The 18,250-nt window shown below is 35.3% G+C and overlaps 3 protein-coding genes and 1 long non-coding RNA gene across 4 annotated transcripts; 2 read left to right on the top strand and 2 right to left on the bottom strand.

Moving 5' to 3' along the window:
* Positions 1 to 8,643: 8,643 nt before the first annotated feature.
* Positions 8,644 to 10,968, bottom strand: LOC116175765. The gene is made up of 4 exons (XR_004146349.1): positions 10,865 to 10,968; positions 10,705 to 10,808; positions 9,160 to 10,650; positions 8,644 to 9,107 (listed from the first exon to the last, which is right to left on the bottom strand). It is a non-coding gene; the product is annotated as an uncharacterized LOC116175765 (long non-coding RNA).
* A 102-nt stretch (positions 10,969 to 11,070) lies between these two features.
* On the top strand, positions 11,071 to 11,947 carry LOC116175763 (peroxisomal membrane protein 2). Its single transcript, XM_031494048.1, has 3 exons — positions 11,071 to 11,276; positions 11,326 to 11,704; positions 11,751 to 11,947. Exons 1-3 carry the CDS (start codon positions 11,188 to 11,190, stop codon positions 11,841 to 11,843), a joined length of 561 nt encoding a protein of 186 aa, XP_031349908.1. The 5' UTR covers positions 11,071 to 11,187; the 3' UTR covers positions 11,844 to 11,947.
* LOC116175762 (WD repeat-containing protein 91) lies at positions 11,852 to 13,386 on the bottom strand. Its single transcript, XM_031494047.1, has 4 exons — positions 13,059 to 13,386; positions 12,869 to 13,009; positions 12,348 to 12,463; positions 11,852 to 12,294 (listed from the first exon to the last, which is right to left on the bottom strand). Exons 1-4 carry the CDS (start codon positions 13,300 to 13,302, stop codon positions 11,929 to 11,931), a joined length of 867 nt encoding a protein of 288 aa, XP_031349907.1. The 5' UTR covers positions 13,303 to 13,386; the 3' UTR covers positions 11,852 to 11,928.
* Positions 13,387 to 13,434: 48 nt separating this feature from the next.
* Positions 13,435 to 15,591, top strand: LOC116175761 (methionine aminopeptidase 2). Its single transcript, XM_031494046.1, has 5 exons — positions 13,435 to 13,618; positions 13,668 to 14,017; positions 14,318 to 14,792; positions 15,022 to 15,199; positions 15,248 to 15,591. Exons 1-5 carry the CDS (start codon positions 13,489 to 13,491, stop codon positions 15,498 to 15,500), a joined length of 1,386 nt encoding a protein of 461 aa, XP_031349906.1. The 5' UTR covers positions 13,435 to 13,488; the 3' UTR covers positions 15,501 to 15,591.
* Positions 15,592 to 18,250: the final 2,659 nt, after the last annotated feature.

Raw genomic sequence — 18,250 nt, 5'->3', positions numbered from 1 at the left:
ATTGATTTAAAAAAAACACACACACCATAACGTACACGAATAGGTACAGTGATGTATACGTGTAGGTATTACTCAAAGGTGACATTCACTTTGACTCAAAACATGCACTAAGTGTTTATACACACAGAAACTATCAACTTTCACACCATAGTCGTTAAAATGTAAATAAAAAATTTGCACTGTTATTTGTTATTTAATGTTGCTATTTTTACAAAATTTCTTGTTTCTTGTTTTTGTTATCTAGTAGCGAAATTAGTTATTGGAAAATCTCCCAAAATTGAATTCACGATTGACCTGTTCTTGTGAGGGAAGAATTTTCTAGGAAAGAAAATTCCATTTGACTTTTGGTAAGTCAACAACAACCCACGGATAGCCACAAAAAACTAAAAACATTGGTTCTAATATTACATATTTTACTACTGTATGGATTTTTTATTTAGAACATTCCTCAGGTGAAGAATTCTTCTGTTACTCACGTTACAACTGATTTAGAACATGAAGAATTAAAGAGGATGGAATGAAATTCAGATTAGACGATTTTGCAACCCCTTTTTAGCACCCGCACGTTAGTAAAGGGTAGTAATAACTTCCCACTTTTTTTTTACGAAAATACACGTTTTGAAGCACCGGGTACCCGAATCAAACAAAACCTCGATGATGTCGGTCTGTCTGTCTGTACTCTCATTTCCGGTTAAAAGTCTGAACCGATTAGAACCAAATTTGGTACACATATATTCTTATACATAAAAGGAATAGCTGAAAAGCTTTTGGGCTAGGCTCAGTAAATTTTTTTCAGTTTCAAAATCGAACTATATATGTGTTTTGTAATAGGCCTTTCTGGTGGGTCGATTTTTATTTCACTGAGGGCAAGTTACCTGCGTACCAATTTCTTGAGATGTTGTATACCGAGGACAACCTTTTACATTCAAATTTACGAATGTTCGTTCTGAACTAGTAACACGGTGGAAAATTTTCGCCGAAAGCTCCTCTCCGAAATATTCGTATGAAGGGAGTTTTCCCGAATTATTATCCCGGAAGAAAACAGCCCTAAGTAAATTATGCCGAGAAACTTAACTCCAACGAATTGATCCATTACATTGATCTTGTAAAAGTGCAATTATTACCTATTGCTTTTCTATAATAACAAAAAAAATAGGTATAATCTGTCAAGTGCATTATGTATTCAAAATGTTATCAGATTCTCGAGGATATAAGGCAATACTAAATTGTATAATTTGATGTTACCCTGCGAAAATTTATGGGAATCTGAATGTTTGGCATTTAGACTAAAGTACGCACATCATCCGAAAAATCCACAATGGTTTCATCTCTGACTTACCCCTTTAAAGGCAGAGTTATGAAGTGGATGACCTTTTAACACAAGATAACAGACATTTTAAAATGTGATATTAAAGGTCGTTTATTTCCAGAGCTCCGCTTGAAATTTGTATGTAGATTCTCAAGCATGTGCGAAAATGTAACCCCATTACGCAACAGACCTACCCCTAAACATGCTATAAACTGAAATGTCTTTATTATAATAACACACCTCTCGGTTTGCTTTCGATAGACAATTTCCTTCACATAATAATAAAATAATTGGGATAATGAAGGAGCCCATCATAAATAATTAATAGACTCATGCATTATAGATTATGAACCATATGATAAAACAGGTTACATTAAAATACGAAACCCGTTTCGCTTATCCGACTAAAATAATCTAACTTTAATTGATAGGTTGACGGGATCGACAGAGAATCTTTTAAATTGTAAATTTATAAAAATTACTGAAATGTGAATATTTGTTTCAGGTGATAAACCGCACGCCTGTGATCTCTGCAATAAAAAATTCGCCCTCGCGTGTAATCTAAGAGCGCATATGAAGACGCACGAAGGTAAGTAAAGAAAAATCCCCATTAAAGATCGGTTTATGGTTAAATAATAAAATAAAAGCCGTTCGTTCCCTGATATTATACGTATGTATAGAGCGCAATCAAATAAATCTTAGGAAACGGCTACAACAGGTTTTAAAGGTATTAAACATTTTAGTACACTAACGCATAATGCAGCTTCCTGTAACATTATTAAACAACTGTATACATCCGCTCAACTTTATTGTGCGCAGTATGGCACATTAGATTCTAAATTCCCAAGCAACCAAAACAATAATTATCTTTAATATCACGACAGTACCACACAATAAATTAAATGACACCGAAAGTACTATAATTCCTGTTTGTTCTCTACAATTACCGCAAGTAGACATATTGTTAAGGCGAAATAATTTCAGTTTAGTCTAGCCCAAGAACATTAGCCCAGTCTATAATTCAAGCCCCCGGGATTTCTCTTCGAATTCGGCCAATTTATATTGCATTAGCACAACCATTTGAAATTATAATAGGTGAAATAACCGTACCTACCTTTCGGTTCCCAAAATTACGTCGCAACATAATATAATATATAAAATAATTATCTAATTTTGAAAATATGTCGAATCCTTTTTTTCGAGAAAAGAGTAGTTATCTATGAGATCTATATGGGGGAATTCTATTATTAGTCACTAAATTATGAGAGGTGGGTACTTCTGGTTGTTGTAATTGGTGGTTAGTATGAGGAAACGAGGTGTGCACCTTTGAGGAGTTTACCGCAAGAAATTTAGCAACTGTATTATTTAGACCTAATCGTCTTGATTAAAAACATTGGGTGCGACGAACGACATTGCGAAACAACGTTGAAAACTACATGTCACTCCCATTCGCCCATCTATGTTGCTTTATTAATTTTATTAGGAATTTAATTTGACAAAAAGGGAAAGTTGTTTCTGGTAAAGTTCTCCACCTTTTTTGCAAACAGTCTGCTAGAAGTTTACCAGAAATGATCATTCAAGTATCGTTAAGGGATGGCTTGTGAATAGTTCTTGGAGGTTTCCTGAGCAGTGCGGATTACCCATAAGGTCATAAGGCATAATAGGATTTATTCCATGGGTCTAAAGGAAAGGGTGCTCATGTCTACATGTATTAATGTGTAATATTATTAACATTATTTTTGTGTCTACGGGAATCGCGATACTATTTTAAAGAAACTGAATAAAGGAAGCTATTAATCCAGTTGTAAATTTGCATCAGTTTTTAAAATAACTTTCGGGTTTCATACCGCTTAAAGGCAGTCTTCTGTAACTTCTTGTTTACAAGTAACCAACAAACGAAAATCTGAAACTTTACGAATTCTTATTTTACCACAACTGCATGCGAGCTCGTGAATTACTGAATACAGGGTGTAACAATTACCTAAGTATGTGAAAGAAATCTAGATGGTAGAGACTAAATCATTTTTAGCGCATTTTATTTTAGAATTTAAAAAATGTGCATTGGTTGCGTTTTATCCGTCCGGACCCACTTCTGCGGTTTCGAACTACTTTTAGGGGAATGGTCCTAGAGTTCTGAATGTTTTTACAATATGAATCCGAGATCAGTAGGTGGCCGGGGGAGGAAGGAAGGGGGCAGAAATTAATTTTATCTTTCATGGTATTCCAATTAAAGATCTCAACAAAAGGAACTGTTTTCTACCAACTACCGCCCTACTTTCTGACTCCTTATCAAAAGAGAGGATGGAAGGGGGGACAGGTTTTTGTTGTTCATGGAACTCTAATGAAAGGTCTCAACGGAAGGAAGTAATTTCTACCATACCATAACATAACATAAAAAAAATTCAAAGGGCTGTAACTTTTCAACTAGTAGTCCAATCTTGGAACTGTTTGAAATTATGGATTCTACAGGCCACATTCTATAAGAAAATTTTTTTTCCGGGTCGATCTGAGACACTTTTTTTTCGGGGCTCAAAAAAAGGCATTGTATAACCTTCCTTTTTTACCAAAAATCGACTACACCAAAATTTCTCGGGAAAACACTTTTTCTTATTAATTTTGGTGCGTAGAATCCAAAACAATTCGCACTTTTTCGATCAGACTTCTCAATCAAAAGTTATAGACTAGAAACCAATTTCGAAAGAAAATTCAAAGGGCTGTAACTTTTGAACTAGTAGCCCAATCTTGGAACTGTTTGAGATTATGGATTCTACAGGCCACATTCTATACGAAAATTTTTTTTCCGGGTCAATGTGAGACAATTTTTTTTCGGGGCTCAAAAAAGACAGTGTATAAGTGGATGGGTACGCACAAAGGGCAATTGGGACGTCTGGAGGAAATATATCTATTGTTGACGTCAAAACTGTACGAGCGAATATCTCGAAAACGCTTTGTCGGAGGAAAGTACCCACAAAGGCGAAATGAATTGTCTGGACGAGACATATCTATTGCTGAACTGAGTCGCCCCATTAATGATCTAACAAGAAAGAACATCGATAAGCAAGGCCTACACAACGCAACCATTTACTAAGCTACTTCGGTTTTAAAAAATGCGCTTTTCCTGCACAAGAGTTGTGCACAATTTATACTATACTATTTGAATTTGACTTTAGATAAATATCGGGGTGGGGGTGCGAAAAAAATTACAATCTCAACGAAATTCATTTGGATGTCTTTGAATGAGACTAACGAGTCCAACCGTAGTTTCAAAATTTTGAAAAAAAATTACAACTGCACTTGTATCCACAACAAAAAAAATCCTCAAAATTACTTCGACAGCTAATTTGTGCATGACATGTTCAATATGTCATGCACAAATTAGCTCACTATAATATTCAATGAACTCGTACAGTAAAAATGACCCTATAATTTTTTTAAATAAATAGGTCGCCATGGACAAAAGTTTGAGATCCACTGCTCTACGGCAATGTGTATGACAATTAATTTTTGTATTTGACCCACGGCTAGCTTAGTAATACGTTACTTTTCGGAAATTTGGTCTTTTTTATCTCATCTGAAAGCCTGAAATTCAAAATCTAATGCTCTTGTTTGAGTGAACTCGAATAAATACTAATGTGAACTTAATTGATTTTTTGAAACGACAAAACGACCACTGTTATATTAACTGATGTCTTGAACGTGAATTTTCTTTGAGGCGAATTCTTGGTAAACAAGGACGTGTATTTTAGGGGTCAATTTTGCAAACGAAAATATCTAGTGTCAAATTTTTCTTTGGAATCGAGCATTTTTGAATGAGAATTTTCCATGGAGCAAATTCTTAATAAACAAATGTTCCAGCTGGCTCAAATTTTCCTTTAGGTTGGAAACTGCGGGGTTGATTTTACCTTATGACGATCTAATGTACGGCTACCCCGCCCCTGTATCTAGGTCTGTATTTCGCGAATGTAATCCGGAAAGTAGATCGATTGCAAAGGATTTCTGAGGATGTCCGAGTATCTGAAAAGATCTCACCTATAGTTTGCAGTTTTTGAAACTCATACAGCGACTAACAAAAATTGTAAACAGCGGTGTAATTACTAATGGAGAGAGGGGCACAGAGATGCGCTTGTCCCTGTTCCTTTGGCTATTTCGCACTGAAACTGAAATATAGATTTCATAGATCCAGATAAATTCCAAACTGCACCATGTGCGTGTGAAAATTAGAGCTTCCCGGCCTGATAATAATGCACCATGCACAATTTGAGGGATATATTTTGCCTCTTACTCAATACATAATAGGTAATTTTCAATAGGGTTTTCACCTTAAACTGTATCAGAGCTGCATATTCGAATAAAACTTGCATTTTACGACAAAGAGTGACTTCGAACCCTAAAAAACGTCTTTGACGACTAATAAGCCTCTATCTCCTTTCAGGCGATCCACAAGAAGAATGCAACATATGCGGAAAAATGTACTTAAGCGGGGGCGCGCCGGGTTCGTGTTCTTCCTGTAAAATTCAATCGAAGAACAGTCATCCAGATTCTGCCGAAGATTCCTGTGGATCACATACAGAAGATAGTAACGGAACGCCGGAATAAACTGAAAATGTGTATACCTACGTTTTATTGTTATATTGTTAAGAGAGTTGTAATGATTGTTAAGATAATGTCTTCTATGGACATAACGCTGATTGTTGATAGTACAATGTAATTTACCCGGTGTAGAGGCTCAAAAGACGTTTAGCTTTAGCTTTAACTTGTAACTGTAAATGTACAAAGATTGAAATGTATTAGGTACTAACTTCTATTTTTTAGGGTGCCAATGTTTGTCAAAAATGTATGCACATACATAGAAAATTAGGGATTAGAGCACAATTGCTTGTAAGTTGAAATTGTATTTATACACCTATTTATTTCCATAGATTAACTTAATCTTGTGCTAATTTGTATGCATGTTAGTGAAAGTATCTACATGCTCGGTTACTATTAATAGTCATTGTGGTCATATGTGACAAATGTTGTAACGGGTCATAAGTGAAATACATGAGCTAATCCGAAAACGAAGTCAAAAGTAGATTGACATATCGGACGGACATCGTCTTCCAATTAAAAGCGGTGAGCATCGGTATACATGTTTTTTAATTCCATATCGAGTAGGTGGACTATTTTCGACACAATTTATGATGAGCGGTTTGTAGGAGGCTTTTTATTTAAACGATAGATTAAAGCTTTAACTCGGGCGCTTTACATTGCCAAGGTACGAGATTACCTTTATAAATGTAAAAGTGTCTTTTTTAAATACTAATCTGATGGATTTGCCGGTCTAGTACGGCACTAAAGTAGTTTAATGGCATTCGAGTTGACATCGGACGACAAGATTTTCTTTCTTAATGATAGATCAGTCTCTAAAGCTTAGTATATCGTTTTTAAACAATTTAATTACGTTTTCTTTTGTAGTAAACCACTCGCTCTGTATTGAACATTATTCGTCTTTGTAACTTTGTACTATTTCATACATGTAAATAGTAATAGTAAGAACTATTTATTGTTGCTAAAATGAAATATTCGAGTAATAATCATTTTATCGTTATTGTTAGGATAAAACTTGTGTCTTAAAATCAAACTTTCATGTATATAAGTGATGTTAATTATTAATTTTCTATATTGTTTAAATTTATTAGGGGTTTAGCATTTATCTAGTCAATTTGATATTTTTTATATTACGCTACTGTAACTCTTATACAAATAAATAACAGTTGCTTTTTTTTAATAATGAAATCTTACTATAAAGGACTATAACACCCTTTTGCCATTTTACCTATTTTTCAAAACCTAAATTTTTTTATCAATGTGGAAACCTTTTGGATGTATTTCACTTTTTTTGTCAAGATTTGTCCTTCTTCTTGTGGTAGATACCAAATACCAATATACCTATGCAAAACTTTGAAACGGCATTTGAAGCTCATTATTGTTTAACATTCAACTTTCTGCGAATCTGGGGCAGTAACTGCGCTAAAAAGTTTTGCAGATAACATTAAAATTTTTCAATTTCCCTAAGATAGGTTGTAAATACATATGGTACACGTCCATTAATAAGATATCACATATTGACAAGATAGAACCATTAAAAAGATTTAAGGTGCGGTATTTTCTGACAGCCGAAAATTGATCCACATATTCTTATGCTAATCAGATAGCAATAATGATCTTAGGATTTGAAGTAGGTACTTTGTTTTACGACTGTTTAGATGTTTATCTATTTTTGAATGGTTGGTAATAAGCAATGCTTCTTTACTTTAGCTCGGTTTGATTAATGATCCTGATTTCTTCTTTGATTAATTATCAAATCGCTCATTAAAAATATTAATTTGTAAATTAATGATATATTTAGGTAGGTATATGGTTTATATGGGTACCAGTCTTGGAACCTTGGAATTTCTACTTTAGTGTATTTTTAACGCATTTTTTTATTGCGTCCCTTACCACGATGCATCTAAAACTACCGCTGTCTGGAAATACCAACATTTACCACTATAGTCTGTCTAAAATTGACGCGAAGTAATAAATTATAAATTGGTGAAATAGAAATAGTATTTTTGTATGGAAGTGCTTCTCTGTCTCTGTCTGTCAACTATATTTATTACTTCGCGTCAATTTTAGACAGACTATAGACATGAAATGGCAACCTATATTCCTTGTATATACCTACTGTGTACAAGATAAGGATGCCTATCATGGGGATTTCAGAAACCGACGATGGTCAAATTAGAGAAAAAAAGCGCAATTAAAGAAAAACAGAAATTTGCCCATTGGTTTTTGTTTTTTTCTTGTGTTATTTGGAAAGATATATGCCGCTTTTTGAGTTCTACAAGAGAGCGGTAAGAGATTTTCAATACACTGTTTTGTTATGGAGCAATCATGATCAATTTAATTTTTGTATATGGCTCGTAAAAAAATTGCGTACTGTATTTTTCATTACGAATACAACGATGTACGGCACAAAACAATACCAAAGTTGAAAACTGTTGGTTTAAACAGGATGGTGCAACCGCGCACAACGCCCTAATCGTGCGAGGGTACGGAAAAATTTTTATTTTCCAGGAAATTTGTCCGGTAGGTATGCTCGTTGCTTAGGACATTTTCTACACGATGGCGATATCACATTTTCCTTCAAAATGGCGACTTTAAACTGTTACGTACTACTTATTATTACGAGCAGTATAGTTGTAGAGCGATTTTTCGATGCAATTAATTTCGAGCTTTTATAGGAAGCTCGCCTCCACAACAAGTTCGCACTTCTCGATCCTACATTTAAAGTTTTAACATTGACGAACATGTGGATTACATATTTGCTTTTAATAAAATGTCAAAATTTAGTAATAATGTCACAGTTAGGTACATAATACCATAGTATAATACAATTATTATATATATTATTATATTATATATTATGATAATACTAAGCTCCCGGTGAACACTCCGTTTTCGCTTTTTTTTGGTGGTAGGTATCCCTTATCACCCAGTACATCGGTTCTTGTCTTATTAGAGGATCACCAATAATAATTTTTTTCAAAAATATCGATATCTCTTATATATTTTCGAAACTGTCGCCTCTGACACGTGCACTTCGCTTACAATAACTGGAGCTTTAATTCTGTACTTTTCAATTCTTTGTCTCAAGAGGTCTACGAAATTTTAGATCATCTTGTATGGATCCTTAACACCGACGAAATTTATTCAACCAGAATTCTGGTCCATTAATGGACACTTAATAAATATGATGGACCATTCTCACCATAAACTGCATTCAACCCGTTACTAAAATTTAATAAATCTTGCAATTTGGGCGTCACCATTGGATAACGATTCACTCAACGGCGTCACTTCCGCCGCGCACCGTTAAATGCTGAAGCTGTTTGGAAATTAATGCGTTTCGTCATTGTTTTCATGACTAAGTCGATTAGGTACATAACACCAACATTTTAAAAAGGTATCCTGAAAATTGATTTAAAAAACATAATCCTTAAATATTATGCTCTAATTTTGTATAGCGCGTAACTTTATCCCTAATCATGTCGTATTTTTAAATTTCAGTATTTTTTCTGGTGTAGGATAATGTCCAATTCTACAGTTACAATTATGCTTGCTTTTTTGAGTAGCTTTCAGTGAATCTGTTTTTGAAACTGTTTTGTTTGAGGGTTTGATGATAATGTACCTACATAATGTAGGCAACACACAATACAATTTAAAAAACGGCAAACTTGTAACACATTACCTACGGCCCCAAAAATGCACTTGAATAGAATTCAAACGCAGCGGTATATTGTTTTTAACAGTCAAATTTATGTTCTAAAAAATTGGGTAGAAAGAATACAATATTAAATGTTAAAAAATGCTCCCACATAAAATGAAATTCTTTCTATATTCATTTAGGATTTATTTGGACAAACACTTTACAATTTCTGCTTAGTGAGTAGAATTATGAAGAAATCGTATTACATGAATGCATCTAAAAAGTACTAACGCATATGCATTTTCGTAAACGCAGTGTGAACTATTAGTTCACATTTATTCACCTTCGTCTTAAATTTTGCAAATATTGTGATGCAGTATTTTGCATGGATCATTTAACCGTAAAAAACCGTATAAACCGTAAAAATGTAAGTACCCAAAATAAGCATTGTATAACTTTTTTAACTGTGACTAGGAAAGAAATTTAAAACGGAATCAAACAAATTTTAAAAAATACTGTGGCTAGCCCACATACCACCCGCACGATGCAATAGTTTAGCCATAATATGGAAAAACGTCAAAAATTGGCAGTTTTGGAACTTTGACACACTTGAGCATTCGCAATTCTGCTAAGCTCTTCCTTTTATGTCTATAAATATGTGTACCAAATTTGGTTCCAATCGGTTTTGTGCAGACAAATAGACCGACATCATAGAGACTCGCCACCGCTGTCTGTGTACATTTCTTAAAGTTTTACGACGAATGGGCAACTAGCCCTATTCACCAACCCTCCTCCTTTATCCGGGCTTGGGACCGGCAGAGATAACCAATGAGTTATATACTACTCAATTCACCTATCAGCTATCCCAGGCGGAGTTAGACTTACAATCCTTAGATAAGAAACCTAAACCTACAACCAAGAATGAACGAAGCAGGGTACACCAAGTGAGTACCTTCACTCCAACAACCTAGTTCATCCTTATATGCAGGAAAGAATCTTTGCAGATCAATGCTCCTCTTTTAAAAGGTCTAGGTAGGTATGTCAAGAGTATCGTCCCTGGTGTAATTGCCATGTCTCAATTCGAGAACCTAGGCCGACATTGCTGCAAAACCTGAAGTTATACCTAGGTGATATTTCACAATCTAGAGTCTGATGATGGTTTTACCTGTCATTATTAGTTTTCCGTTTGTTAACTTTAGTGGTGGGGCAATTCAAAACTGATAGTCTTTCATTGCCTTGAATGATTTGAAATGCAACTTGGGTGGATTCCTAAAGGGAATTTGCATTCCTCGTATATTTTGATTTTTTCGTTTCGTTTAACTCACCCAAGAGCGTAACATGCCTATGACGAACTCACCCAATTCATTCTTGTTGTTGCAAAAGCACTACCTACTATAATAGTGTCTTATAAACGACCCCATAAAATTATTGATAATGGGCAATATACCTCGTAATGAAACATTTAACAAGTGGGAAAATGTTTTTAAAATGTAATAAAACGAGGTTATGTTCCGTAATCAAATTTGAACTTCTGACACGTAACTTTGATAAACAGATCAAAGTCTTAACAATTCTGACCCTAATATCGATAACGTCAGTTTACGGATACACTTTTTTACGTTTAGAGTTACTTTTGTAACGGTAGAAAATGATTTTGTCAAAACCACTGTACGATTTCTTAGGATTCTACTTCGAACAGCTATACTATCACCCAGTGAAGACAAAGGCAATCAGTTGGTGAGTACCAAATTGTCGACAAAATAGTGGAAATTTCCATCATTTTCAGTTGTATTGTTGCGGCCGCAGGGAACCTTGCCTCGCAATATATTAGTGGAAGCAAATCCTTAGCGCAAGACAGCCTGCTTGCGTATGGTATATATGGACTGCTTTTTGGTGGAACTATCCCTCACTACTTTTATGGCTTTCTGGAGAGGGCAATACCAGAACAGGTACCGATGGCCGTCTTGAAAAAGCTCTTAGTTGAACGATTAATATTTTCCCCTATCTACCATGCATTTACTTTGTATATGATCGCAAGGTTAGAGGGTAAGACACATGCACAAGCAACGCAACAAGTGGAACACCTCTACTGGCCGGTTTTATCATCCAGTTGGAAGTATCTGTCTATAATACAATTTTTAAACTTCCAATTTGTGCCACCATTGGTATGTAATAAATCATTATTACTTCAAATTAAAGCCTCTTTTGCAGCTTCGAGTGTTAATTGTTAACCTTATTGGATTCTTTTGGACCATTTATATTGCTAATAAACGGCGGCAGGCTGAGATGAAGAGTGGCTCTTAAAACTAAGATGAAATCATATGGTTTATGGGTGGTATCTTGTTAATGTTACAGTTTTATATTTATACATAATTATTATCAAATAAATTTATTGTTCGTGAAAATAATTCTGGGAGGACTTTGTTTTTGAAGTGATTGTCGATAGTTTCTTTTTGTTTGTATTTGATGATGTTTCCTTTCTGCCCAAAATTGGACTGGAACCGGTTCCCATATTTCGTATGAGATTCTTTAAGCTTTTCGCTTGGTTGTCAGTGGTTGTACTTTCCTGGGCAATAATGTAAAAATCGTCTAGAAGGTGTAGGGGTGGTTCTACATGGCAGGGAGTGACTGTAGTTTCAGGTCCTTTATCGATCAATTGTGCTAAACGGTTCTTTAAGGATTCATTTTTTTCTTCTAATTTGCGGATTTTGTTGGCGTCCTCTTCGAAATGCATTAAAGCAGGTGTTGGCATGTACTAGAAAAACAACAAATCAGCTTTACAAAGTTACCACCACACACATGGATTACCTGAAAAATGGTGGCTAAAAAATTGTGTAGAGACACCAATAAAGTATCCTGCCACTGTCTTGTAAAATGCAGAGAAAATGTAGGATTTTCCTCAGGATTTTTTATGTAGGGCAACACTAAAATAGAATTAATAGACATTATAAATTTAAATTAAAACAAAATAGATATTGCATGACATAGTAGTAGGTAACCCTTGTAATATACACCCTGGATATATTTGGATCAGTCTATGCCTAAATCAATGGACTATCAAAGACCCAAATATACCCACAGTCTGGATATCATCTCTACATATCGTTCCATTAACACAGAAATTACATCTGTGCTATTAGGTAGGTACATGAGATTTGAGATATTCTAAAGTCTTATCAAGCAAACCCTTGATCATCATATTTCTTGTTAAAGAAAATGAAAATCAAAAAACAATATTTCCCTAAATGAAACAAAGGTGATAGATGATTGCAAACTGTAAAGGCAAAGCAATTTCTGTACGATATTTGAGAGAGGTTAATTATACGTACTAAACCAGTCTTTCCATTCACTTTGGTTATGAATTTCTGGAGTCATTTTCATGAAAAATTCTGCCATTTTTTCCGACTTATTATTAACAATCACATTGATCAAATACAACTTTAGAATCGCATTTTCCAGTTTCTTTGTTGCTAAAAGTTCAAGTTTTAGCAGTGGGTTTACGTCCAAATTACAGCTCACCCGGAACGAAATGACTCTCAAGTTTGGTGAACATATGAGTTTCTAGATGACCCCATAATTCCCTCAATGAGATTAAATCGTAATTATTAACAAATTGAACTAGTTGCTCCACAATTTTATCAACACGAAAACTCTTCTCTTTGTCCGATTTTAAGTCTATATCGAGTGCTTTGACTGTTGTACCAAAGCCACGGTGCACTAAGTATTCTCTTATTAATTCGTCTAAGTACTGTACATGGGCCATTTATTGTAAAGGAATGTTTTTCCACAACAAACCGCAAAAAAGGTACTAATCAAATCAGCTGACTAAAAACAGCTGTTAGCTATGACAGTTGTGACAGTTTCGCCACCTAAACATGCATTAAAGATCTACAAAATAGGGATATTTCCTTTAGGCTGCATTTGTGTTGGCTATTCTAAATCTGTAAAAATGGCGGCTTTAAAAACTGAAATTGAAGCCGATGAAAATGAAAAAGAGGAGGTCGGTGAAGACGCATTAGACGATGTCAACGACAACACAAGTGGCAAAAAGAAACGGAGGAAGAAGAAAAAGAAAAAAGGTAAAGTAAACCAACAAACGGGAATTGTAAATGCACGTGGCTTTTGCAGAAGGGGAAAATGAGGTTCCCTCACTAAACGAGGAGAATACAGGTGACACGAACGAGGGAGCCGCCGATGAGAAAGCAAATTCCGCGGAAAATGAAGCGGACAAAAAGAAGAAGAAGAAAAGTAAGAAAGGAAAGGGGGGAAAGTCTGCACAAACAGATCCTCCTTCAATTCCGATTGCGGATTTATTCCCCAATCAAGTATTTCCTGAGGGAGAGATAATGCAGTATGCTCCGAGTAAAGACGATCGTACCGCAAAGGATCGTTTTACATCTGAAGAGAAACGAGCTTTGGATCGCATGCAAAATGATACTTACAATGAAGTTAGATTAGCTGCTGAAGCTCACAGACAGGTAGATATTCAAATTAAATGTTTTACTTTCATGTGCTCTTGTTAAATGTAGACCCTTTCACAACTAAGTCCTAATCCTAAAGCGTTTCAAACATTTTTGGGAGCAGTTTGGACCTGTAGCGAACCTATCAAACCTTTCAGAGTGACATTAAGTAAAAGTAAAGATTGACTTTCCAAAAAATATGAAAAGGGCTCACTTTTCTCGAAAAAAAGGTCTTTACACAAAAATGTACAGATCCTTCTCAATGATTCTAGCTCTCTTTTGTAAATTTTGATGTTAATCCAAGAATTTTTTCGGCAGACACGTCAACACATGCAACGCTGGATTAAGCCGGGAATGACGATGATAGAAATTTGTGAAGAGCTGGAAAATACAGCCAGAAAGCTAATTAAAGAGAACGGCCTGCAGGCAGGTCTCGCGTTTCCCACAGGCTGCTCGCGAAACCACTGTGCAGCGCACTACACTCCAAACGCCGGTGATCCCACTGTTTTAGAATATGACGACGTGACAAAGATAGACTTTGGAACGCACATTAATGGACGAATAATAGATTGTGCATTCACTCTCACTTTTAATCCGAAATACGACAAACTTGTAGAGGCCGTTCGCGACGCTACAAATACGGGAATTCGAACTGCAGGAATTGATGTGCAGTTGTGCGAAATTGGGGCGGCAATTCAAGAAGTTATGGAGTCGTATGAAGTGGAATTAAATGGAAAAACTTATCCGGTCAAGTCCATTCGTAATTTAAATGGGCACTCCATTTCTCCATATCGTAAGTATCATGTTCCATTTGCTCAGTGTTGAAAAAAGCACATTGCATAACAACAGGGTGTTCCAATGGGATATCATACAACTCATTTAAAGTTTTTAAGGGCATTCACCCTAAGTTCAAGTACTTTTTTCTCAATTTTGCAAAAAAAGAATAGTAAATGGTGTAAATGTTCAGTGTAAGGAATATTAAACCTAGGCATGACCAGTAAATTTAAATTCTCTCATTCCAGGAATTCACTCTGGCAAAACTGTGCCAATTGTAAAAGGCGGAGAGGCAACTGTAATGGAAGAAAATGAGTTTTATGCAATTGAAACTTTTGGTTCAACCGGAAGAGGAGTGGTTCACGATGATATGGATTGTTCTCACTACATGAAAAATTACGACATGCCTTCTTATGTGCCATTGCGGTAAGTTGGATTGGAAATTGATTTGCGGCCTAACAAGGATTGTTTTAGATTAAACTCTTCCAAAGGTCTGCTTAACATTATTAACAAGAACTTTGGCACACTGGCATTTTGTAAAAGATGGCTGGACCGTGCTGGTGCAACGAAGTATCAGATGGCGTTAAAAGATTTATGTGACAAAGGGATAGTGGATGCGTATCCTCCTCTCTGTGACATAAAAGGATGTTATACTGCCCAATTTGAACATACAATTATTCTGCGACCTACCTGCAAGGAAGTTGTATCACGTGGAGATGATTATTAATTTGAATGTATTGTACTGATTATTTTGCTAAATAACGCTTAAATTTTGGATGTAAATTAATTTTTGTACATAAACTCATGCAAAAATGTTATTGATCCATTAATTTGTTTAGTCTTGATTTTCTATTGTACAATCCAATAAAATTTGAAAGTATAATTAATTTTGTCTATAATCATGGATAAAACAAGTAGATATGAGGTGTACATATACCTGGATAGTGTTTGGTAAACTTGATCATGGCGTTTCAATGCTGGCTAAACAAGTATTTTTAATTCCTAACAAAACTAGTTGTCAGGTAAACTCCTGACTTGACTTTCCGACTACTTTTAATAGTCATTGCAATTATTATCTTTGGTGATAGTGTAACATTTAGAAAATGCTCTCTAGCGCCTTTATTTTGAACCCGACGCAAAAAGTGTAGAAGTTTTTTTGTAGATCTCCTCAATACCCTTCTTTTTTGTAATTAACACTTTTCACTTTGATGCTTACTTTTAGAGGAAAATGCAAATTAAAATAAATAGTTTAACTTTTCAATTCAAAACCAAAAGAATACAAAAAAACTGTAATGAATTTTTTATAGTTTTAAGCCATTTTGGCCAGTGTAAGTTAAAAGAAGAAAAAAAAATTTTTCAAGCCGCTATGGATCTTTTAAACTTTTGACACCCTCGACAACCATGAAGATGGTTACGGATCAAAACCAAAATAGGACGTTTTCGATTCCCCATACCACCCTATATGCACCCTAAATTTCGTCCAAATCTGTTAAGGGGTTTTCAGTTATCGTGGTCACAAAAAACGAACCACATACACACACAGACGTCAAGCTAAAAATCACTTTTTTGGAGTCTGTGTGCTTAAAAACGTCCAGAAAACGCAATATTGGCATATCGAAAATTTATCACGATTACAATACTTTCCTTTATAAATACTTTGTATGTAGTCGGAAAGTAAAAAGGAGATATGATTACATACAAATTGTAACAAGCAAGCCAAAACGTGTTGTCATGGAAGAAGATGGAATAATCGCAAATAGGCTTCAATCACGCCGTTCTATGCAAAAATTCGTACATGATTATAATTTCATTTGTTAACTAACATATAAAGGAACGTTTGAAAACAAACCACTGCTACTTAGTGTAAAATTCCTGTAATTTATTTTTTAGACGACTTGATTCGATAATGACACATATCAAATATTGTAGCCTACCTTAGAAAGTTAACAATTGAACATACTGATGTGGATATGAAATTTATCATGCACTGTGCGTGATAAGAGTAGGGAGGTTGTTTTCATAAGTCAGCTAGAAATTCAGTTTGATGGAAGCTTTACTGGATTGTCAAATAATAATCAATTACATATAAATTGATTTCGGTTCATTATGCAAATTGAGGGACACAATTCGCCAAAATACGCCAGCAAAACGTTTTCCGAAAATGACGATTTCACTTGGGATAACTTGCGCCATTCCATAAATTTGGTGTATGCATCTTCGTAACGCAGTCGCGATTTCGTTTGGAGCAACACCAAAGTATTCTTGCTGGCCGCTTCAACTACTGATGGTGGTGTGAGTTGTAAAACATCGTCTTCTTTATCGCTCTCCATTTTACGCACCACTTAAAATTCGTTTTAGTAATAATCGCTGCACTGTATGACAGAACTAGCAAAACAAAACAATTAACAATCCATAGCAACCCACGGTCGTCCCCAACCAACACAGTAAAATTTAAAAAAAATGGCGTAACATATTCTTGAAATATTAGGGATACTAGTGAAAGCTTTTATTGTTCAAGTCGTCTAAAAAATAGTGTTCACGACTCGTGTTGAAAGTGACTATCATGCTCATGCTTATTAGCCAAACTCGGCTTCGCCTCGTTTGTCTAACGGCACTCGCATGATATCAGTCACATTCGACACTCATTATGAAATATACTATATCGTTGTTAATATTTGAGAACTTAAAAAGTGTAATAATATAAGCCTTCCTCCAACTATCAATCTACATCCAAGCCAGTCGTTGAAAAGACCAGCAGAAAACGTAAGCCTGATTGGAATATTTAGCACATGAAAACTCGCGTCCGGAATATTCGCCCTGGTAAATCGTGATATATTTGCACATAGTAATATTCGCCCCTGAAATATTCGTCCCATTTCAATTCTTCAGGAAATGAATTTCCGAGGCGGAGTTTTCCGGGGTAAGTATAGGGCAAATTTTATAATAAATAGTAGTGAATATACGCGCGCTGGCGAAATACTAAGCGCCAATACATCGGGCGGATTCGAAAGCGCGTAAATCGCGTGCACTTCGCCAGACTCTAGACGCCAATTTCGCGCGAGTGGGTTGAGTTCCTAAGAGATCTGGTGACGCCATGTTGCGTCCAGAATACGCGCGAAATTCAGAGCGAGTAGGTACTTAATTAGTTCAACTCCACATTTTCCACAGCAGGTTATTCGCATTCACGCGTTGTAGGCTCCTTCAGGACGCAAAGTATGCGCGCAATACTTCAAAATTAATTGTGTTACTGTACAACTAATCAATTAGTAAAAAATTTCCCAATGCTCGACCAAGCAGTTAGTGAGATGCTTGACTGTTATTCAAGTAACAAATGCCCAATTACGTAGATTTAAAATGATTGCTATTGGATTTGTTCTGTTGAATGTTAAAAAAGGAACTAAATAAGGTGCAATACGCTGTAATTTACAGTTATAGTGCTTAAATTTAAAATTCACCGAACTATAACGAAATTTAAAT

Source organism: Photinus pyralis, unplaced genomic scaffold, assembly GCF_008802855.1.
Source record: "Photinus pyralis isolate 1611_PpyrPB1 unplaced genomic scaffold, Ppyr1.3 Ppyr1.4_LG7, whole genome shotgun sequence".
NCBI classification, from domain to species: Eukaryota; Metazoa; Arthropoda; class Insecta; order Coleoptera; family Lampyridae; genus Photinus; species Photinus pyralis.
Note: the sequence above shows the minus strand (reverse complement) of the source record. Positions and strands in the feature narration are given on the sequence as shown.